Source organism: Mytilus trossulus, chromosome 3 (genome assembly GCF_036588685.1).
Source record: "Mytilus trossulus isolate FHL-02 chromosome 3, PNRI_Mtr1.1.1.hap1, whole genome shotgun sequence".
Taxonomy (NCBI): domain Eukaryota; kingdom Metazoa; phylum Mollusca; class Bivalvia; order Mytilida; family Mytilidae; genus Mytilus; species Mytilus trossulus.
Genome location: NC_086375.1, coordinates 41,802,500 through 41,827,192, shown reverse-complemented (window position 1 = coordinate 41,827,192; position 24,693 = coordinate 41,802,500). Strand labels below are relative to the sequence as shown.

Sequence of the window (24,693 nt, the reverse complement as noted above, 5' to 3'; positions counted from 1 at the left end):
CTTGAATTCAATGTTTCAATTATAACCTTTTATTAAGGTTTTTCTAACGTTTGGTAACGTGCGCTTCTGATGATGAAAACTTTATGTGTGTAATGAAATCATATCATTTGTTAATTTTGTTAACTCAAAAGGTAAGCACTTCATTGCACCTTTGTTTTTTTTCTCGATTTTCTAATAAAAGAGGGACGAAATATACCAGAGGGACAGTCAAACTCATAAATCAAAAATAAACTGACAACGTCATGTCTAAAAATTAAAAAAGACAAACAGACAAACAACAGACTTAAAAGTACAAATGACACAACAAAGAAAACTAAAAAACAAGCCACACGAACCCCACCAAGATTCATGTTATCTATTCATTTGTGATATGAAGCTTATCTATAATGCCCTAGTATAGAACTGTTCATTATATACTTTTATATAGAGATTAAATTAATTAAAAATAGTAAGTAATAAACGTCCTTCTGTATCAACATCAAAGAAACTGATTATAAAATCAGTTGATTTGGGCCACATACACACCTTTTTTCGTCTACTTTATACAGATTATGAAAGCTAGATTAGTTTTTCGTGTCATATTTATCTGATAAGTTTGATCTTTATCGTGGTTTAAGTAAGCTTTATTTTGTTAAGCACAAACAGGATGAAAAGGTTTTTTCCTGTGTGAAACTCTTTACATTTTTCCAGATAGCAATTTAGATTAGGATTTTTTTGTCAGTGAGAAAAGAAGGAATAACACATAAGATAATATAATTTTAAAACCAATTTATCCCCTTGCTTCTTTACAATGTACTACCAGTGTCCTGAAAAAATAAAGGTAATAAAATGTGAAGTCATTGCAAGGAATTACACAAACTAAAGAATGCAATTACAAGAGAACACATCGTTTATAAAAGCCACAAAATTGAATGCAAATCAAATTTAACACTAAAAGTTGCACAATAATTTTTGTTCGAAAAATCAAAAATGCATTTTTATATCTGAAATTCTTATAAGCCACAATATTCAATATAGTTAGTTAAGGTAACTAGGGATATCTTATCTCTAGTGACAATACTACAAGTGCATACGAACCTAAAATCCATATAGATTTTAAACTAAATGATCAATAAAGTTTTCCACTTCATGTTGAAAGCATGATGCAAGTTGAAAATATAATGTGTTTACAGTAGAGATGTGTAGACATTACATATTTAATATAGTTCTGCTTTCTATGTGAATAAAATATTCTCATGATAATATAATATGTAGAACAATATTAAGGTGCAATAACTCCTGATAAACTAGAGACTGCCGATACCTCAGATATCCATTTGTTTTTGTAAATATAAAAAAAATACGATTCCTGTGTATTTCACCAGTTGCGGATTTCGGCGATAATGTCACTCCAGTTATGCTCTGGGCCAAACAACGTACAGTTTGAAATGTAATGCAACCAGACAGAGCTGATAAAACCAAAATGAACCTTAAGAAAAGACAAATCAGGAAAAGGAATCGAAACTTTGTTAAAAGACGAAGCGTGAAGTTGGTGGTTGTTCTTTGTAAGAGGCTATATAGTTTCCACTAAATATGTGTCTAGTTCATTTTCATGGTTTGGAGATAGTGTCATGATAATTAACATTATATCCCATACAATGTGTTATTCATATGTAAACAAATATACCAAATTATGAAAGGTTTAAGTTTGAAGTTTGGACTAACATTATACTACACACTATGTGTAATTGTTACTTGTAAAGTCTTTCAAATGTAGACCCTTGCAATGTGCATGTTTTGCATTCTTGAATAGAAGAACTGTTTTGCAGTTGATTAAGGTACCCTCGTTAAACTGCTAACCACCAAAAATAGTTGGACATTCGATGATGTAAGAACTAATCAAATATGACAATGATTCTTATAAATGCATATACTAAATAGACAACATAAAACGAAAACTGACAACACAATGTTAATAGATATAAGAAGTTGTGGTACGGGTGTCAATGAAACAACTCTCTATCCAAGTCACAATTTGTAAAATAATGTAAACCAGCAAGCTATAAAGGACAACAGAAATTACTAGTGTTAACCAACGGGAAAAGAATATTATATAATTATTTTCTTTAAAAAGGAAGTTTGTTTTACAAATGTAGTTGCGGTGTAAATTTTGTTTATTTGTCATAAGATATTTGTTAACATGGATTAAAAAATCAAACACTTACCCTATGATTCATATTACTAATATTATAATATATCACTCGGGTTTAACGATCTTCTATGAATTTGCCTATGTATTACATGGGAATGTCTATGATGACCAATTGTAACATCTTTCCCAATAACCTCATGAGCAACATTGTTTTTACCATTAACCATTTTTATTCCTCCATAGCCTATTATACCCTGTGTAGACTTGTCATCACCTGAAAACACCAAAAAGTTGCGTTAACTTTAAAGACGTTTAGTAAAGCAATGATTCTTAAACATATTATGTTAGTAATAGCCATTGACCGTTAACATTGCTAATGTTCCTTCCTCTTCAACTTGTTCTGGAAAGAATGTTTCTCATTTGTGAATTATATATTCATAGAATAACTAATCAACGAATTCAAATATTGACAAATATTTAACGAGTGACAAAACAAAACATAAATTTGCGAATGCGCGTAGTGCATGACTTTATTTTCAGTGGTGTTAGATGTTTAAATTATTTGATTAGTTATTCTTTTTATTTCTTTGGTAAATTGCTTTGTTTAGGAATTAAAGTGGATATGTAAGGATTATACCTTTTTCTACATATTTACTATTTGTTTTGATCCAACGTTATCAACATCTTGAAAACGTTTTTGTAGTATGACGTCAGATGAGTGAACTAACCACGTGTGAAATTATTGGTTTTTATTCCCCTGGGAAATCTATGTTTTTCATTGCAACCAATGTAATAACAATATTGTTTTCCTCTTATATGCGCAGCATTCTCCATACTCTCTCTTTAAAGCATTAAAATTGCAGCTCTTTAATTTTAACCAATAAGTAAAACTATATATTTTTATTAAATGTGACAGTTGATGCTCATTTGTTTGTTATAATGTTATCAATGATGTTTTGTCATCATCAAGGACAACACTCACTCCGAGGCTTTTCTTCCATCAGAAAACTATGATAGGTTATATAACACAACTAAAACATGATGAATGGCACATATAAGGAACGTTATTTCCTAGTAATTTCTATAGTTAGTTACTCAAAGTCTTATTTAGATAAAAAAAAAGATTAAGTCATTTTGCTAAAAGGATACTTCCTTTCTTTGCATTAAGTAGTAATTGCATCGTTAGCTGATTAACGTTAATAACTTTTCAGCACAACATACCAATACCATTAACAATAATTCGACATTTATATGGATATAACTGGCTTTCTTTTCAGTGCAATTCACTTAAATAAATCAGGAGCAAATGTGTTTTTTTTTTATTTAAGTACGAGTATAATCACCATCTAGTTCTTTAGGCTTGAACAATCCATGCAGCCGTGAAAAACAAACAAAAACATTATTGTGTTTCCTCATGCAACGCCGCCATAATCTGTAAAACCTTTTCACACTGCATCTTAACTTATAAGCTGAAAAAAAAATATGAGGTAGATAATTATCTAAAAAAAAACTTTCCGTATTAGAATGATAAAATAAAAAAATATAAATGACTAAATAGAACTGTACTTTTACATCTTTTCAATGCTGAAACAATAAATATAGTTTACATCAGAATGTAAAAATAACTTTCCATTCTGGAAGATAATATTTAAAAACATAAATAAATAAAATTGAACTGTTTATCTTGTATCTATGATATAAAAGTACAAGATAGAATGAACCAAGAAATTAAATAATGTTTTAAAATTTCAAGTTTCCAAATATAAAAGTTAAAAGCTTAAAGCGAAATGGAAATGAGATAAATATTGTCTTCTTCATTAATATGATCTAATCTTTGATGGCGTTTAACATATTACATCTCTAATAATGTTTTGCGAATGATTGGTTTAGAACACGTGGAAATGAAAAATATATAGGTATCCGTTTTTTTTCTCTCTCACTGTAATAAAATGTAACAGTAACTCCTTATTAAAACATTCTGAGTGAAAAAAAATTCTGAGAAAAATGTTGAAATCATAAGTTATGATTATAATCCTGGTACCTTTGAAAAATATTAAGACAGTTAAAACGGCATGCAGTTTTTTTTCTATATATAAAAAATCTGACAGTTAAAAGACTGTATGTATTAACTATTTTCCTTTTTAGCTTGATAATAATGACTGATATGTCGGTTTCATTTCATTGAGAATTTGAATTTTACAATCAAAACAACTTGTTTCTCCTCAGTTCTCGGTATAGTATATAATTATAGACTTAAATCATGCAAATAATATTAGTTAGATATCTCGGAAATCGATATATACTGAATTACCATCGCACGTCAAATTCCGATCAAGTGTATAGCTAAATCGCCAAAGCATTTACATGATAAGGAGTTTTATTTACGACATTGACTACACACGAGAGTCTTCAAATGTTGGGTATAAACTGAATACTATATGATATTGTATAACTAATATTTGTTTGTTGTAATATATGGTAGTGATTTCGTATTAACTTTAGAAATGAGATCAAAAATACAAATATTAATTATTGTCACAGATTCTGGGCCTTCGTCTTGACTTAGAAAAGGGAATGAATTATTCGTGAAATTAGAAAAAAATCTAATTTTCTTTTAGATATAGGTTGAAACATCCTAACAGAAATTTCACAATTCTGATAGACAAGAAAACAAATGTAGCTCTCATAGATTTTCAATTGTTCAATTGCCTGTCTTAAGTCATGAACCGTATCAGTACGTTTAGCTGTAGATATAGAAATAGTTTTGTTTATATTTTTTCTTTTTCTTAGAGTCAGGAGATTTCTCGCTTGGCCTATTGAGAAGACACATGTATATTTCTTTAATGTTCTATTCGTTTGTTAGCTGTTGAAGTGATGTATGAACAACATCTCTTTTATTTCGTCCAATTGTCATACAACATGTACAAATGGGAGGTTTAGCTAGCTATAAAACAAGCTGAATCCACCATTTTTGTACACTAGAAAATTCTTGTACCAAGTCAGGAACATGACAAGTGTTATTTATTTGTTGATGTGTTTGAGCTTTTATTTTGCCATTTGATTAGAAATTTTCTGTTTTGAGTTTTCTTCAAAGTTGGGATTTTTTCGGAGTCTACTTTTTTCGTATATTTTTAAAATATGGAAATTTCAAAACAAAAATATGACAATAAATATTACCACTGCCTTTATAAACAAAGTGGTGTGCATTGGGGTTTGTTCCGTGCAACAGAGTAGTCAGAGACATGCTGTGTTTGGTAACTTCTGTGTACACATGTGCAGCTCCAATGATGCCTTGTTTTCCTAACTGTGCTATACAAGACTTTGTATTTCCATACTCATTATAACATGTCGTCATGTAACGAATGAAGAGTCGTCGTTTGATGAGAAATTTATAAACTACAAGTAAATTAACTTTGCACATTAGATTATTCAAATCACGATCGTTTTACTGAAGGTTATAAATACTCCGTTGTATGGAAATAGATATCATAAAGTACATTCCGTTGAAAGCAATTAAATTATAGATATAAAGTTGAATATTATATTGCGATGTAAGCGAATCATACAATAGTAGCATGCTGTGAGACCAAAATGATATACACATATAGAACTTGTACTAGTGTCTGTAATTAAGTATCATGCATAATGCGTTTTGAGTTTTTTTTATATCAGTTGCTGATCTTTCGTTGACATACGTGTTTTTGAAAGTAATCAGTGGAACTTTTTTCATTTAATGGACGTTTTAAAAGATTTATTTCTTTTGTGTATTGTCTAGCATGTTTCTACATACCAACGATATATTAAATAAACTGTATACCAAAATACATCTGAAAGGTGAAGTATTTTGAGCTTCCAATGTATTGTTAAACAAAACAAAAATTTCTCCGAAAGTGAGAAATTAAGAAAATGTCTAAGAAATCTGTAAGAAATCTATCGTGTTATGGGGGTGTATAGAGTCAAATTAACTTACAACTTTGTTCAAAAACTACTCCCTTTCGGACAAACCGAACACCAAGTCCAAATCCTTTTCCAAATCGTTTAAATTTGTGTCGTCGACCGATTAACTTTCTTCTAAACATACGAGATATGCAGACATTGGCTCCGCCATGAGACCTTTCACACTGTCTTAAAATCGTGTAAAATGTGGTATATTCACATCGAAGCTTGTAATCTGTTGGTTAACAAGTAAAACACATAAAACAAATGTAACATTAATTTTCCTTCAATTTAACCTGTCTTTCTTTGGTTAAATATTATTTTAACTGTGTTTAATTCGCCAATCGTTTTATTTGATTTTGATATAATAAACTGGATAAGGTTTGACATATCATATAGAAAACAATAATACATTATGAAATACTTTGAAATAGAATTTCAAGTTATTTCTACAATATGGAAAATAGTTGGGTTCTTATGGGGTTTCATTTTAAAATACATGTAATACTCGATATTATATAAGATGAGGTTTTATTCAAACAATCGAACACATATATATATTGGATATAAAACGAACAAAACAACAAAAACAAAGAAAAAAGGAAGAAGCAAGTGTTAAACAGCGTCGGTCCGACTGGTAGAATAGCCTCGAGGTCGCTTCTCTTGCCGTATATACACTTATTTAATACATTTTTATAATTTACTCTGTAAAGATAAATATTAAAATGTAAATAACGCAAAGAAAAAAATATACTTACAATAACTGTGATAAAGAATTCCACGCCCAACTAAACTCACACCTAGTTTACGGAAACGTTTAAATATCGGACTAACAACAATCTTTGACGAAGTATGTCCTGAAGCATCATGCTCATGTCCTGGAATAAGAGAACAATAATTATTCTTATATATACAGCATCGAAAAAAAAATTACTCCGAATAAGCTATTATCTTAATAAGATAAACATAATAGGACTGGATACTATAATTGTTACTCGTTCTCACAATACAAAAAGAGACAGAGCATATCTAGGGTCATTCAAAACTCACAACACGAGGAGAAACTAGTATCTACATGGACAATTAAAAGAAAACAGGAACAAAGAACATGTCTGCAGACATTAAAAAAATATTTAAAGACCGGCCATCATAAACTCCACGAAATTTCTGAGAGTTACCATAGGTAACAGCTTCCATTTGCAGCTGATTATTTCCATATGATCAAATTCCGGATTTGATACGATAAGAATGAGACATATTCTAACTATGTATCAATTTATAACGATGTATTTGAATGATTCCCGGATTGTAGTCTTTTTGAGGCTTTAAAGACTAAGCAGAATTTTATTAAAATAAGTATCTGGGAGAAACTGAGAAAACTGTTTTCTTATCAGAATTCTATAAAGAATATTATCTATCTATGGTAAAATTATTTCTTATCAGAATTCTGTTAAGAATGGTATAGATATACCTTAGAAAATGATTTTCTTATCAGAATTCTATAACAATTCAATCTATCGGAGGAAAGTTTTTTCCTGTCAGAATTTTGATAAGTATATATTATATATATCCGAGAAAACGTTTTTCTTAACAGAATTCTGTTAATAGTACTATCTGTCTGAGGAAAATATTCTGTTAAGAATATACTGTATATCTGGAGAAAAAATCTTATCAGAATTCTGTTAAGTGATAGTATCTATCTAAAGAAACACATTTCTTGTCAGAAAATTCTGTTAAGAATATACTTTCTATCTAAGGAAACGATTTTCTTATCAGAATTCTGTTAAGAATAGACTCTATATTTGGGGAAACATGTTTCTTATCAGAATTCTGTTAATGGATGCTATCTATCTGAGAAAACTATTTTCTTATCAGAATTCTGTAAAGCAATCTATCTATATGAGGAAACAATTTTCTTATCAGAATTCTGTTCAGAGAGTCTATCTAACTGAGGAAAATATTTTTCATTTCAGAATTCTGTAAAGAATATACTATCTATCCGAGGAAAAATCTTTTTTAACAGAAATTTGTTAAAGAATATTTGTTAACATGGTCGAGGGATACTATCTAACTAAGAACACGATTTTCTTGTCAGAATTCCAGCTAACATTTCTCAATATTAGAGTTTTATTTCGAATAATACATATCTGAGTTAATGATTTAATTTCCATTTTAGACAACTACTAACCAGACGTATTTTGGGAGATATGCATTTTGTTAAGAACACAGTTTCGAAAATGAATTAATGTCAATGTCATTTGGTATGATATTTTATACATTTTGTAAATATGTCATCTGATTTCTGTTACAAGAGCTGCACAAATCAAAATAAATATGTTTATCCAAATTAAAACCTGAAATTTATTAACATTACACAACAAACACACATTTAAAGATTGCATTTCGTAGACATAGGAAGATGTGGTATGATTGCCAATGAGACAACTCGTTTATTTGTCAGAAGTTAATTATGACCAATAAATTAAAACACATATATAAGAGACATTGCAAGATGTGTTCACTTCTGAGTAAAATATTCCTCCATATGAGTTAAAGATAATGTATATGGGTCATTTTCAAAAAATGTGGATATTTCAGTTGTGAAATAACAATACAAAAAAATATTCAATTTTCAACTTTATTACATAAAATTGAATAGTTTAACAATAATACAACCTGAAATAAAAATATGCAATCTTAAATGCTACTACAAAAATATTTAAAAAAATAAAATAGAAACAAGTATGGGACAAATGTCAACTACATAACGGATTTAGTTTCGGTCCCTAATTTTCTTTTAATAATATTTACATTTTTCTTGATATATATTTCCATAAAAATCATCACACTTTTTTCAAAACAGTTAAAATAATACTTTTATAGAAACATATTTTAAAGTGAATTTAACATGTTTAATTCATTATTGTCAACTACATAACGCTTTCTCGTCAACTACATAACGAATCCATACGTTATGTAGTTGACCTATTTGTGATTTTTAAATGTTTTTCTTGACCCTTATACTACCAGATAAATGGGTTTCAACAGATGAATGATATATTAAATGTGATAAAAAATATATCTTCAAAATATTCATTCATAGACTTTAGTGCTACCTTAACTAACTAAATATGCAAATAGGTACTTTGAAAAATGGATATGCAATTTAAGCGACAATGCTTTATGTTATTGAGATAAGCTTATGCACGAAGACAACATTTGATGAGTGCTTTGTAATTTATCAGGAAAGTTCTAATTACCACAGGATATGTTGTTACCAAATGTGTTTATAATTTCTACGAAGAAGTTCCGTCTGATATAATGGTAAATATGTGAATTATAAAGATTTAACCAAGGAGGTTATTTAACCTCCTGGATTTAACCTAGGTTCAAATAGAAACATCAACTAAAACTATTAAATACATGACTAAATTTGATAAACAGATTAAGATTGCAAACTGATATTCCATCGTGTCTTTTTTTATTGTCAAACCAGTGGCATAAGAATAAACGAAATGTTATACGGTCATATGAAAAGTACATAATAAATGTACAATATGTGAATGAGACGAAGGTTTTATATATACTCCTAAATATATACATATACGAATTTATAAAAACTGTGTTTGTAACTACTAGTATGTATACTGTATTGTTTATATATATTTTTGAAAATAACATTATAATGATATTATATTATGCATAATGCTCCTTCTGAACCCATTTGATGGAAATAAAACATCTTCTTTTTTCTTCTTCTTCGTCTTTTATATGAAAAACATTAAATCAATTGGCAGATGTGTACGTCTTTCCTCTTCCTACAGCCCAGGCACATATATTTACTGTTCCCAGTATTATAGCCGAATTTCTCTTTTGTAAATATTGGAGACAAACGTAATTTAGTACGACAATTTTTAAGTTCACTTATTTGTGATTCACACAAACCTTCTATTTACAACATTCTGTATCATTACTTCTAGTATGCTTGTAGAAGAGAATATACTTCTCGTGAGATCTCACAAACATGTTTAACCCCGCCGCATTTTTGCGCCTGTCCCAAGTCAGGAGCCTCTGGCCTTTGTTAGTCTTGTATTATTTAAATTTTAGTTTCTTGTGTACAATTTGGAAATTAGTATGGCGTTCATTATCACTGAACTAGTATATATTTGTTTAGGGGCCAGCTGAAGGACGCCTCCGGGTGCGGGAATTTCTCGCTACATTGAAGACCTGTTGGTGACTTTCTGCTGTTGTGTGTTTTTTTATTTTGGTCGGGTTGTTGTCTCTTTGACACATTCCCCATTTCCATTCTCAATTTTATTCTCGTGTAAAATAAAAATAAAGTATGAGTTAGTAAGAATCTTATCTATCTAATAAAATTGCGAATGGAAATTGGGAATTCAATGTGTCAAAGAGACAACAACCCGACCATAGAACAGACAAGTGAATATGACTTTACTATTTTCAAATATTGATTGATTGAATTCTGATAATAAAATCATTTTCCTCGGATAAATACTGTTCTTAACAGAATTCTGATAAGAAAACTCTTTCATCAGGTAGATAGTTAGCTTAACAGAATTCTGACAAGAAAAAAGTTTCCTCAGGTAGATAGTTTGCTTAGCAGAATTCTGATAAGAAAGTTCTTTCCTCAGGTAGATAGTTAGCTTAACAGAATTCTGATAAGAAAATAGTTTCCTCGGATAGATAGTTTGCTTAATAGAATTCTGATAAGAAAATTGTTTCCTTGGATATTTCTGTTCTTAACAGAATTCTGATAAGAAAATCGTTTCCTCAGATAGATACTGTTCTTAACAGAATTATGATTAGAAAACCGTTTCCTCAGGTAGATAGTTTGCTTAACAGAATTATGATAAGAAAATCGTTTCCTTAGATAGATACTGTTCTTCACAGAATTCTGATAAGAAAACCGTTTCCTCAGGTAGATAGTTTACTTAACAGAATTATGATAAGAAAATCATTTCCTCATGTATATACTGCTCCTAACAGAATTCTGATAAAAAAATATCAGGTAGATAGTTTGCTTAACATATTTTCTGATGAGAAAATCAATTTCCAGATAGCAATTTTCCTTACCAGAATTCTGATAAGAAAATCGTGTACTCAGATAGATATTTTCCTTAACAGAATTCTAATAAGAAAATCATATCTCCAGATATATTCTTTCCTCAATTCTGCTAAGGGAAGAATCTACCTGCATGGAGAAATGATTTTCTTATCAGAATTCTGATTAGAAAATTGTTTCTTAAGACATGTCAGATAAATAGTATTGTTTTGAACAGAATTCTAATAAAATAATATTTTCCACAGATAGATTCTATTCATAACAGAATTCTGATAGGATAATGTTCACTCAGATATATACTTTTCTAAACAGAATTCGGCTATTTTTATATTCTTTTGTTCATAATTGAATTAAATCATATGAACAGTATACTGTTAAGTCTTTAAGGATCCGGATATCATAAAAAAAAAATCGTGATGAATTGATACTGAGAAGAAAAAGCATCTATCTTATCGTATCAAATCCGGAATTTGATCATTTGGAAATAATCAGCTGCAAATGGAAGCTGTTAGGTGCTCTGAAAGGTACAGACCTAATGTACTGCAATAGCTGGTAAGGGAGTGAAAATTAGCCTGATAAAGCATCTATGTACAAATAGCAGATCATGTAATCTAGATATAAACATACTGGCACGAGGGCCCTGTCTGTTATCATATAACAAAGATATTTTTAATGAAGTGTTATTTTTCAATTACAGGCTATTGCAGTGGAAACATTTTCCTAGTTTCCTAGTTGAAATATTAATTGTTTTATAGTAGATTCAATCAGTATTTATATAAAGAATATTATATTTGTCAACAACATCAATAGAAAAAAGAATCTAAGAAGATCCACTGAAGTTATATTTTTGTTTTATCTTGGCTTTGTAACTTCAGTTCTAGAATCGAATGTTTATAATGCCAGTGTACACAGAAAACCTTATAAGCGCACGGGAATGATTTTTTTTCTGTGTCAGATAATTTATATTTCCCTATATATATGTCCGTTAGCACTCACGTATACCATACACGTTATACAAATCATAACTTGTTACAAAATAAACACTCCTTTTTATCTGTAAACCGTAACAAATATAAGTAAGCCTGATATTATTTTCGTATTAAGTCGTGTCCAGTAATTTTGTACAAAATCATATCGTTCTATATCATCTTCATGTCAACATAATCTACTACTTATACTTATATCATAGCATTACCAGCAATAATTAATAATGCTTACAGTAATCAGAAAGATATAGTTAGATTTATGTGAATCCCTTCATGTTATTTATGTAAATACAGCAATTCTAGTTCCCTATCATTAACATGTTTTTTCATTCTGATCTGGTCTCAATAGAAGTATATATACTAGGTAATTGTATAAGTAACACAGCTTCTAGCGGATTTAATTAGCATACATTCACAAAATCTTCTTAAATGATTGTAATCTAAAAAAATTGTCAAAAATTGTGTGGGTTATAATATTAAACATTAATACAAAATACCTAGACAAACACCTACGTGCCATATCAGCTATACATTTTCGTGTTAAAAGTAAAACTCGTCTTATTTAAAAAAAAAAAAAGAAAAAAAAAGGAAATAAAAATCATTAGCAATGGAGCTGGAATGTTTTAGTACTATAGCAATACAGATAACTGTTTATTACCTTCAGAATACAGTATAAACAAACTCTGGAGTTTTCTAAAACATATATTCTTATTATGAAACATCCTCATGCATCTACTCCATTTTCTATAGAAACGCCTTCTTCTGCAGGTAAGTCGATAAACTGAAAAGTAATAAAAAACCCGCTTTTGAGATTTATCTACATTATAACAAAAAAGACAAAGAATAAGATGTTTATGAAATCTAGTTAGAAGTGTTTACGAGGATAATCGACAATTATGCATTTCATTGGTGATATTGCATCCCAGTACAATGTACTGGAAAAAAAATCTTTAAAACCAAATAATATAGTTTACACAACTATTTTGACCTGAGAATCACTGGTGAGTCTTATGAAGACGAAACGCGCGTCTGGCGTATCGAATTATAAACCTGGTACCTTTGATTATTTTGCAATATTTTGGATATGAATTATGATTGATATGGTCATAATTATAAATTAATTGTTAACAACATTTTGAATTTTTAAATTACTAAGTCGTTTCTACCTCAGGAAAAAGTACCATAAGTTGTATTTGGCTAAAATTGAAGGAATGTTTGGTCCTCAAATCTGTCAACTTCGTACTTTATTTTGCCTGTTAAAAAATGTTTTGATTCGAGTGTCACCGACGAGTCGTTTGTAAACGAAACGCGCGTCTGGTGCAAATATAAAATTCAATCTTGGTATATATGATGGGTTTATTTGGTGAAGATCGTTTTACATTTTCAAAGGGTACAACGTTATTAATCAGTCAAACTGACAATATTGGTCGAGCAACTCAAACAAACATTATACATTATGTAACTCACAGAGCTGAAAACACATTAGTAGCAAAGGGCTGCATTTTGCTCTTTAGTAAGAATTTGTCTCTTTGATACATTCTTATCAATTCGAATTTGATTTTTTTATGGATCTAGCAACCAGAACACAGATATTCAACACAACTCATAACTGACTGAAAATCAAACTAACAGACAAACAAATCTAACACAGACTCTAATACAAGAGATTTTGATATTAAATTTGAGTAGACACCAACAAAATGTTTTTGTAATGACAAGACCATACAGTCTATCGTATATACTAGTAGCATGTGCAAAAAACCCCAACAAATTATGGAAAATACAAGGGTTAACAAAATATAAACACTACTGTATTATAAATCTTTTTGTCCGAATTGAACATCTAACCTGGCCTACATCAGGAACGCACAAAAACACAGAAAACCGATTATCCGATAAAGTTTTTCAATATAATGTCATTTTTATAGTTTTGAAATATGTTGTAGGCCTTGGCGAGTTATAAAATAAAACACAAAATAAAACATAGGTCGCTGTGCTAGTTTTCGAGAAAATTGAGGCTGAAAATTGAGGATTTGTGCAATTTTGTAAAAAAGGTAAGCAATGTTATAAAATTTTTGGAGCATATATTCTGCTTCACAAATTATTCAGATCGAGTTCAATTTGAAGCTGTGATAAGTGACAATAAGTAAAACAAAAATATTCAATTCACGAATGAGAAAAAAAAATGTAAATCATAAATACATCTCTTTGTTTGTGGTCTAAGTGAGAAATATCTCAAGAAAAGTGATTACGGACTGTTGATATTTTTTACGGCTTTAAAATTAAAGACTCGGCAATTTAGAACTTGACATACAGGTGCATGTACTGTACACACTCATGTATTGACATATGTATTAATTTATACCATGTGTTGACCTCTAGATGTTTGCTTTTGTTTTGTTTCGTTTTGTTTGGTGGGCTGCTGTTTCATTTCAATACTCCTTTAAATTCCTCTATTCACGTTTAAATCATCTTTTAGAATTTCACATTAAATCATAAAATTGAACTTTTATTCGGGTCAATGATAACATTTGAACAAAATTTGGAGGCTTTAAATTTCACAGTTTTTTTAGCTGACTATGCGATATCGGCTTATCTCATTGCTGAAAATCGTATGGTGACCTATACTTGTTAATTTTTGTGCTTCTTGTGAAGAGTTACATTTCATTGGCGATTATACCACATCTTCTTTCTTCTTGTTGTCAGAAAACAAAACAAAATCTTATAAAGGAGAATCTTCAATATGCTTAAGATGCTTTTTGCAGACAGAGAAACTATACCATAGTCATTTCAATTTTTGATTTGGCAAAAACGGCTGAATTAATAGCGAGAGGACTGGCAATATTACCTATGCTTAATTTCATTGGAAATTATAACTATATATGTTTGTTTCACCACAGCGAGACACATTGCGGGGTTCCTAAAATATCGCACTTTCATTCCTCTGTTTGTTTCCAGTTAAGGGTTTCCCAAATTTTCCCGCCAAAAAGCACATTGCTTCCAACAATTGTAAACATAGCAGTCAATTTGTGATCAAAGGTTAAAGCTGTAATTAATTTTATTTTGATATATAATCAACTTTAGGTACAGTTAAAGTAATGTTTTAACTTCTTTTCTGGATAAGTTCTAGTTTGAAAGATCAGTTTAAACAATAAAGCTTAAAAAGCATTCTCTATTTTTTCTAAGTATTCATTTAAATCCAGTATAAAGTTCAAGTAATTCAACTTTATTTTTATTAAGTTTACAAACAAAAAACCATAAAACATCGTCTGTTTTAATATATTTTTAATGGTACGAGTTCTGAATGGTACGACTTCCCAGTGGTACAAGTTAACTTTTTTGGTACGAGTTCACGTGGTACGAGTTTTCGGTGGTACGAGTTTACTTGCTTCCGGATAATATACTGTACCATGTTAACGACGGACAGACGGACGCCTGTCATTTGTATACCATATTACGTCCCGTCAAAATATGTGCATGCAATATTTGCCACGAGACATTAAGCAACCAATTAATCAATTTATAGGACAGAGTCTTGGTATAAAGCTGGCATTTAAGGTAGCGTCTTCCTCATATCAAAAATGATAATTGACATGCACTATATTAGAAATACCAAAAGGGCCAGTCATCTTGAGATTGTAACTATACGATATTTTGTTGAAGATCTCACAGAAACAGTAATGTGTATTATTTCTTATGGTTTTACTAGACTGTGGTAGCAATACACAGTTAGGAAAAAAACTTAAAATTGGCACTCATAATTTTTAATCACCCTCTTTCCCCTCCTGTCTAACAAAGAAGGCTTTATATGTGTGTTATGCATGTATATACTTGTAGAAAGAAAACCTTCCCTAGATTTGATTTCTAATGCTCATTAGGGTGAAATATAATCCATTTTGGGTGTAACCATGGCAACAATCTGCATTTCTTAGATTCAAATTATAGCAAAAAAGGGGGGTGAACATGTCACAAAAGTCTCCAAAATTTGGTCTAAAGGAAAATTTCAATGAATTACAGTGATACCTTTCCTGAATCCATAGGTTTATATCTATCAAGTGGTCCAAAAAAAATCATATGCTTTCCTGCTCCTTTTTCCATAAAATTGAATTGAAAAGATCGAGCGCAAAATCTTTGTTGATAAACACTTCAATAATTTAAGGACCTATGAACGGTACGGATAGGAAAATACGGACTGTCAATCATACAAATGGCCTATAAAACATGTTAAAATCAATCTAAATGTGCATATAAACCCACTAAGAAGGCTCTATTATTCTTCAATTATTTAAAAATCAATTTTATTGTACAAAACTTTCATATTTAAAAATATCACAGGGGCCATAATGCGAAACTAAAGTTCTAACTGTGTATTGCTACCTGTAATCCTGTCAGAATCAAATGCACTAATGTTAATGGTGTAGAAGTTAGATGCGGGAGAAACAGAAATTGGAGCATCGAAAAATCCACATTACATTTCTAATTACGGAAAATTACACGCATTACGTCCCGATAAAAGTGAAGTTTTCCGGGAATTTAAACGCTTAACGTCGCGCCAAGAGTTAATTTAATTGAAACTGTATCTGATGCCCTTAATACGAAGTTTCGTTAAAAGAGTTATACTTCCAAAAGTAACATTATAGCACAACGATAACCAAAGGAAGTAAATGATAGATACATACATTTAGCACCGAAAATCTATAAATGAAGGACATCTTATTATAAATTATAAATAGTTATTGAATATTTATCTATTATGTCTTGGCAATTTCCGATATATGGAGGTCGCATGTTTATGTTTATATTTTAAATATATTAGAAATTCAAACACTTACACACTAAACACATTTAGATGAGAAGTAAATAGTTACCCCGCCCGTCGTAAGAAAATCTTCGATGTGTTACTTTAATCGATTTTCTTTGATGACCATGGTGTTTTCTCTGTATAGAAGCATGGCCTAGTATCCCTTGTTTTTGTAATTGAGTTACACACACGTCAGGATGTTTATACTCATGTATGCATGTGGTCATATAACGTACGAAACGTCTTCGTCGTAGCAGAAATTTGTAGACTGAAATGAAAAAAAATTGCTAATATAACTATATATACAGAATGTCTTTTCGGCCTTGTATCACCACCACTGTTGATCCAATCGATTACAACTGTCGCTGGTTCAGAATACTTAAAATATTTATCTGTAGTATATACTTGTTACAAAGGAATGGCGAAAAATAACAAAGGGATAGTCAAACTCATAGACCGAAATCAAATCAACAACGCCATGGCGAAAAAAGAAAAGGTCAAACAGACAAACAATAACACACAAGACACAATACATAACATAGAAACACTAAAAGACTTAGCAACACGAACCCCACCAATTGATAATTTTAACAAAAAAATTTCCAAAAAACATTTCAAGACCTACTTTTTTTATAACTTCTTTTGTCTGAACATAATAGAAAAAAGGTCAGTAAATCTGCCACTATGATTTTATGTTGAAAACAATTCAATATCATTTTCATATTTTCATCATTTATTTTTTTCTAGACAGTTTATGTCGAACTTAATGTTTGTTGTCAAATCGATTTGAACCCACTGACGCAATTGCGTAATTTATATTCATTGTTGTAAAATCAATTATTAAATGCTAACAATATACAATCCATTTATTCAGCGTTTTGCATAACAAATCTGTTTCAGAACAAACTTCTAGGAAACATGAATTAAGTGTGTATTGTTGCTTTTTCTAGACATGCTAGACGTCATAAAATTATTTTAATCACCGAATTCCTACATTTGAAGAAAGTGAAAAAAATATACTTTGGATTTATTTTTAGGACTTGTTTTGTGAAAATAATTGTATAATATTCGAGATTGCATGTTAGTTACATAAGTGTATCACTGTTTTTGATGTTCCGTGGTTTCTGTTGTTGATTGAATATGTAATTTATTTGTTGTTGTTCTGTGGTTTGCATGTTGTGTGTACTATTATATTATATGTTTGTGCCTTTCTATGTGATGAGTGTTCGGGTGTGTCTTTGTGATGCATTATCGTCATGTAGTGTTGTCATTTTATTGATGATTTATTTAACATTGTCATAAAAGCGGGAGGTTTGTCTGACCATAAAACCAGAAACAACCAACCATTTTTTCATTAAAGGTCCTGTACAAAGTCAATAATATGGCAAATATTTAATTTCTATAAAAATGGCGTTTGTTTTTGTTGCACTTCAGTGTCTATGTTGTTTCCTTGTTTCGTCTTATAGTTGATGTGTTTTCAGTTTTGGTTTGTAACCCAGATTTGCTTCCTTTTTATCGGTTGATGACTTTTAAAACCAATATACTACTGTTGCCTTTTTTAAATAGATAAATTCAGTCGTATTTTGCTCACAGATTTGTTTTCATTTACTTTATATTTTCCCAAGCGTCCAATTACTCATACAATTTAGTTACGTCTTTTAATTTGGTAATTGGTGTAGGTTAGACCTGAAGCAATCAAGTTTTTGACATTTTCGTTTATTGAAACAGATCATTTCGAATTCATAGTTGACGTTTAATAAAGCCTTCCAGTATAAATAAGTTACTCACAATGTGTTCTGTAAACTATCCCTCTCCTGACAAATTTTATTCCAAGGCCATACCCACGGCCAAACTGTTTGAACCGGTGTCGTCTACATATAAGGTGTTTTTTGTACAGGTGTGGAAGGCAGCTGCGTATGCCACCATTTGCCCTTATACATAACCGAAGTGTCCTGTAAAATGCTGTGTATTCAACACGTATTTTGTAAACTGTAAAAAGAGAAACAGTCATTTACAAAAACGCAAAGTAACTTTCTGAATATTTATACACAAAAAATGTAAGAGATATCTTATATGTTGATAGTAAATTGGATAAACAAGACAATTACAACCATGATAAATCAATTTGTTTTAATTCATAACAGATTTTGTCTATCCATATATAAGAAAGGTTTCACTTACAGTATCTATGGTAAAGAATTCCTTGTCCCACTAGACGAACTCCTAGTTTTCTGTAGAGTCGGAATATACGTTTGTTTACTCTAATATCATGCATATGTCCATACATGGAAGAGCTACGATGTGAAACAAGGTGTTGTGATGTAACTAAAACATTTAAGAATAGATATTATCAGAATAAATATGGTTCAAGAACGATCAAACATAAAGCTTTTAATTACCTATATAAAACGTACACTCGACAAAGGGGACATCCCTAATTATATGCGCCCGGAAAATTCCTTATTATTCTGAAAATCCTCAATATTTCGAGATAGTTGTCAGTTTCAGGTGTTTGTCTTGTTAAGCTGGTTGGTGAGCGCGAAGTTGCTTATAGGGATTCAATATCACAATTAATAGCTCACGGTTGAAGTTAGTAAGAAGGTGCTTAACATATCAAATGCATATTCGAATTTATAAAACTAACGCTAGTGCATGATGAGTAAACAGTCGATAAAAGTATTGTATTACAATGCGAAAATGGTAAAAGTGGATCATGATACTATAATCCTTCAGGGGGACTTAATATCACTGCTGTTTAAGATGGGATTTGTATTTCTAACACTACATTTGTTGGCAGTGTTTTATAGACTTATATATGTATGTCTTTCGTATTATTTCGTTTGCCAATATAGTTACGCCATACACTTATCGCATTTTTGGTTGCTTTGAAAACGGGTACGAAAATAATATACTTTATGAGTACTTGAAATGTACTGTCTATCCTAGAAATTAACGTGTCATATATGATTTCATTTTTTTGTTTTATAAAAAAAAGTTTGTTGAAAAAGATAGTCAAGTTTAAGCAAAATATATGACTATTACTAATTGTCGTCTGACCATACCCCTTGAAAACATATGTTTGCCTCTCCATGTAACAGCATGCTTCAATATCCTTTGTTTTTGCAGCTGAATTAAACAAACACCAGAATGATGATAGGTGTGGAGGCAAGTAGTCATATAACGAATAAATCGCTTTCGTCTTATCAGGAACTTATAAACTAAAAATAAAAGATCATGTTTGATACGTATACTAATATTTAAAGTAAAAGTGTATGTCAATAATTGCCCACTAAGTTGTATTCTATTTGATAAACAAGAGTTTGTTAATTTAAATACTTCACTTATTTTGTCCTTCTATCCCTACTATTGTTGTCCCTGTTTTATGGATTAATCTTCTTAAGTGAAATGAAGTACAGGACGTGTTAAAATCTGTTTTGTGATCTTCATATTTTACCTCAAATTGTTTTGTTGGTTCTTTTTACAACACATTTATATTCTCAATAACCACTCATTGATATGTTTTCAAGCTCAATTTTATTTAGGAAAAGATTTACCAATTACTGCATAGACAAGAAGAACAAACATAGGACAACGATATTTTGAACTCATTGAAAGGCTTTGAGAAAACTGTGGTAAAATTCAAACTCTTAAAAATATATTATTGATGAAAACTAAAACCATAGCGAAATGATTATCTTATTATTAGATAACATTGACAATTAATTAAGTGGCTTATGGTAGTTAAGTTCACTGATCAATGTATCTTGAAAAAAATTAATGTGATTGATTGTTAATTATATTTTCAACTATCCCTATATTGCTCTGTTTACCTCAGATACCATCAAGCAGATTGTTACCATTCTTCCAAAACTGGTACAATATGGTGGAGTAACAAGTTATTGCATGATTCGATGATTGAAAAAAGCATAGTTTGTTTGTCTTTTTTTAAATGTTCTGTATACTTGTTTTCAATATAATTTCATTATTTCCTGGGACGCTGATGAAGTGATACACAACCATGACAAATGCAATTTCAACGATATTATGTTTTAAATTTATCTTTATTTTAACACAAAATATTGGAAATGATGAAACTTTAATTCTATCAGTTATAACTACTGTGCAGTAATAACTTTTTTGTTAAGCAAAATAAACTTACAATGTTCTTTATAAACTATCCCTCTCCTTACAAACTTTATTCCGAGTCCATAACCTTGACCATATTTTCTAAACCGGTGTTGTTTACCAATCAATGATTTCTTGAAGAGGATTGGGAGACAACCACCGACTCCACCGTGTGTTCTTCTCATGCATGACCAGAGTGTTTTATAAACTATAGTGTAGTCCACACGTATTCTGTAAACTTGCAAAACATCAAATGGCATTAAAATATTAAGAAATATTTAAATCCTTACCAAACATATATATATAAACATTACTAGTATATTCTGTGAATCACATTAAATTTTCCCACAACGTTGATTTCTACAATTAATGTGAATAAAACCTTCTTTGCTGTTTCGGTTGATCATGTCCGGACTCTCGGTGGAAAGAAAGAAAAGCGATTGTTTTTCAATTTATAAAAATGTTAAAAACCTTCGTCTTTATTTTAAAAAAATGGGATTAATTCCAACATTTATTAATCTGAATCAGAATCGGCACTGATGAGACCGTACTAAATCACAAAACTTATTTCTTGGATAACTTATATTAAATATAATGTTTTATGAAATACTAAAGAAAAACATAATTTTTATGTATATTGAAGGTACGCACGTACATGCTTGATTTTTTCAATTTCCCTTGTTTGTATACGTAAGTTTGTTTAATAATGTTTATTACAATATCCTTTAAAAAGAATGCCTTGTCCAACCAATCGAACACCAAGTTTCCGGTATCGTCTAAAAATCCGCTTGTCTACTTTAATAGCATGAATATGTCCAAAGCCTGAATTGCGATGCACAAACTGATGTTTTGTTGCAACTGAAATATAAATAATGTATAATTATAAAATTATACAAAACTTATAGACATGACGGCAACATTAAGCCATTTTAAATGTACGGACGGGTTAAAAAAAAGCATACTTCACAATATGTATAAAACAATCGACAAACTCGTCAATACAAAAACTATTCGAAGAATTTAACAAAACAACATTTTAGTAAGTCAGTCCTAAAATGATTTGCCTACGTCATGTTTTTACACAGTACAGTACACTTTTGTGTTATTTTAGGGAAATGACGAGTTATTTGAAGAGGTTTTGAAAACAAAATGTAAGCATATGAACATTTGAATCATTCTAATTTCTAAAAAATATGGTCATTTAGTTTGTCAATATATGTACTTTTATCTTGTTATTTGTAAATGACATGGGATTTTAATATTGTCCATTTCTAAAAAAAAATGGTTATCATTGACAGACTTTATTTTATGTATATTTTTTTTCGTCTGAGTTTTATCATTTTTTTCTATCAATAATTTGAACCTTATGGATTGTAAAATAATTGCTAACACTATCATTCAACAACTAAAACATAATTGCGTCTTTACACTTACAACTATGACTGAATGTTTTGTGTACTTCATATGAATGAGCATTTCCAAGAAGTCCTTTGTCCTGTAATTTGTCTATACATTTACTAGTTCTTCCTTTACTGTTTACACAAACCGTCATATACTTAATGAAAGTCTTTCTCACAACGTGATATTTAAGATCTGCAGACAGAAATATAATTTTATTATATGCATGTATGAAATAAAATACTAAAGAGGGACGCAAAAATGCATTGTATTTACTGTAATATCTGTAATATAGTTGCAACAAAAATTTCGCATCTCACAATTACTTCTTTGCATTTATGATATCTAAGATCGTAAATCATGACAATCATTTATGTTCATATAAGATCATACAGAAGATGTCAAGACAAAAAGCAGTATACTGATTGGATATATAACTTGCTGAATAGAAGAACAGTGTTGAAAAACTAAGATATCAATGAGAAGCAAACATGCAGTGCCCGTTTATATACCAGAGTTGAAACTTCTTATAACAAAAAAGGTAAAATAAACGTATGGGTTATAAATAAAGATATTTCAATATGTCGAAATCTATGACGTTCTGTTGATAAAATTCTCGTTGTGTGAAAAAAAAATCATTTTTTTTTTATAGAGGAGCAACTTTTTTGGGTACAATTACTTGATATTTGACAAATGATAGATCCAAACCGATATTAACTATTCATTAAGTTCCATATCTTAACTCCTAGTTCACCAAAACCAAAAATATCATCATAAAATAATATCCCACGAATATCAGTGAATACCAGTATGATATAGTTTATTTCTTTATACTCACAATAGTTTTCATAGACAATTCCTTTTCTAACAAATTTTACTCCTAGACCAAACCCGCGACCATATCTTTTATATCTATGTCGTTTCCCTAGCAATCCACGTCCATACAATCTAGGAAAGCAATGTTCAACTCCACCATGTGTTCGAATACATTTCTTCATTGAAATATAAAGTTTTCTTTCACTACAGCGTAGTTTATAAACTGCAAAATATAATGTATAATAATTATCCATTTATAGATGTTTTTGTGTTCTGTTAAATTGTTCCTTTTAAAATTGTTATAGGATGATGACTGATGTACCCATATTTTGACTATTGTATTGTTTATTTAACGCATCAATGTAAATATAACGGAATTTTATAAGACATTAAAGTGAGAGGTTTAGCGCTATAGAATCAGGTTCAATCCACCAGTTTCTACATTTGAAAATGCCTGTACCAAGTCAGGAATATGAAGTTCTTGTCCATTCGTTTTTGATGCGTTTTGTTATTTGATTTTGCCATGATAATGGGCTTTTCGATTTGATTTTCCTCTAAGTTCAGTTTTTTTTGTGATTTTACTTTTTACTATAAGACGATGTACTCTAAAATTGAACCGAAACATAAAATGCCTGCTAATGGAGAGTTGTCTCATTGGCTCTCACACCACATCTTCCTATATCTATCTTTGTACAATGCGGCGTAACTCAATTTTCAAAACTAATAACAAAATGCCTATACGTGTTAAGAAAAAATAGCGTTTCTTAATATGGATTTGAATATAGGTATTTAACATTATGTTATGGTATTCATATCATTACAATATCGATATTGTTAACAGAATATTAATATCGACTCATTTGGGTGAATTAACACTTTACTTATCAGTATACGAATTTCACGTCTCTTTTTAGATGAATATACAAAAGTTTCCAACAAAAGCAATATTTTCGAATTGAAAAAAAGTATATTCCCCATACATTTTACAATAAAATGTTTATTGCATATGCATTGGAATTGTACCGGCAAAAAAAGATACGCTTGACCTGTCAACGCACTAGGTTTCCGACAATGTAGAGGTCATGCATTTCTGCGTTTTGTAATAATTTGTCTCTTCCTGGTCAATTTAGACTACACCATTATTAAACTACTGCCGACTTAATAAAGCGTGTCAGATTTTAGAATATCTTTTATGATTAGACTGCTTACTACTGTTAGTTGTGATGGCGTTTTTGTTTATCTACATTACATGACTTCGTTATATTATCTAAACGCACTTACAATTTTTGTGATAAACAATTCCACGTCCTATTAATCTAACACCAAGATGATGGAACCTTTTAAAGTAATGTCCAGCTATCGCAAGATCAGAACTGTCATGATGTTCTGTATGACTTTCTATCGTACGTCTGCTCAT

General features: G+C 30.1%; 1 protein-coding gene across 1 annotated transcript; it reads right to left on the bottom strand.

The window, feature by feature from the left end:
• Positions 1-2,212: 2,212 nt before the first annotated feature.
• Positions 2,213-24,693, bottom strand: LOC134710791 (uncharacterized). The gene is made up of 13 exons (XM_063571189.1): positions 24,558-24,693; positions 23,299-23,499; positions 22,497-22,655; positions 21,780-21,920; positions 19,119-19,262; positions 18,726-18,926; positions 17,005-17,205; positions 12,795-12,917; positions 6,826-6,945; positions 6,102-6,302; positions 5,309-5,527; positions 3,475-3,600; positions 2,213-2,405 (listed from the first exon to the last, which is right to left on the bottom strand). The coding sequence occupies exons 1-13, from the start codon at positions 24,691-24,693 to the stop codon at positions 2,227-2,229; spliced, it is 2,151 nt and encodes a 716-aa protein (XP_063427259.1). The 3' UTR covers positions 2,213-2,226.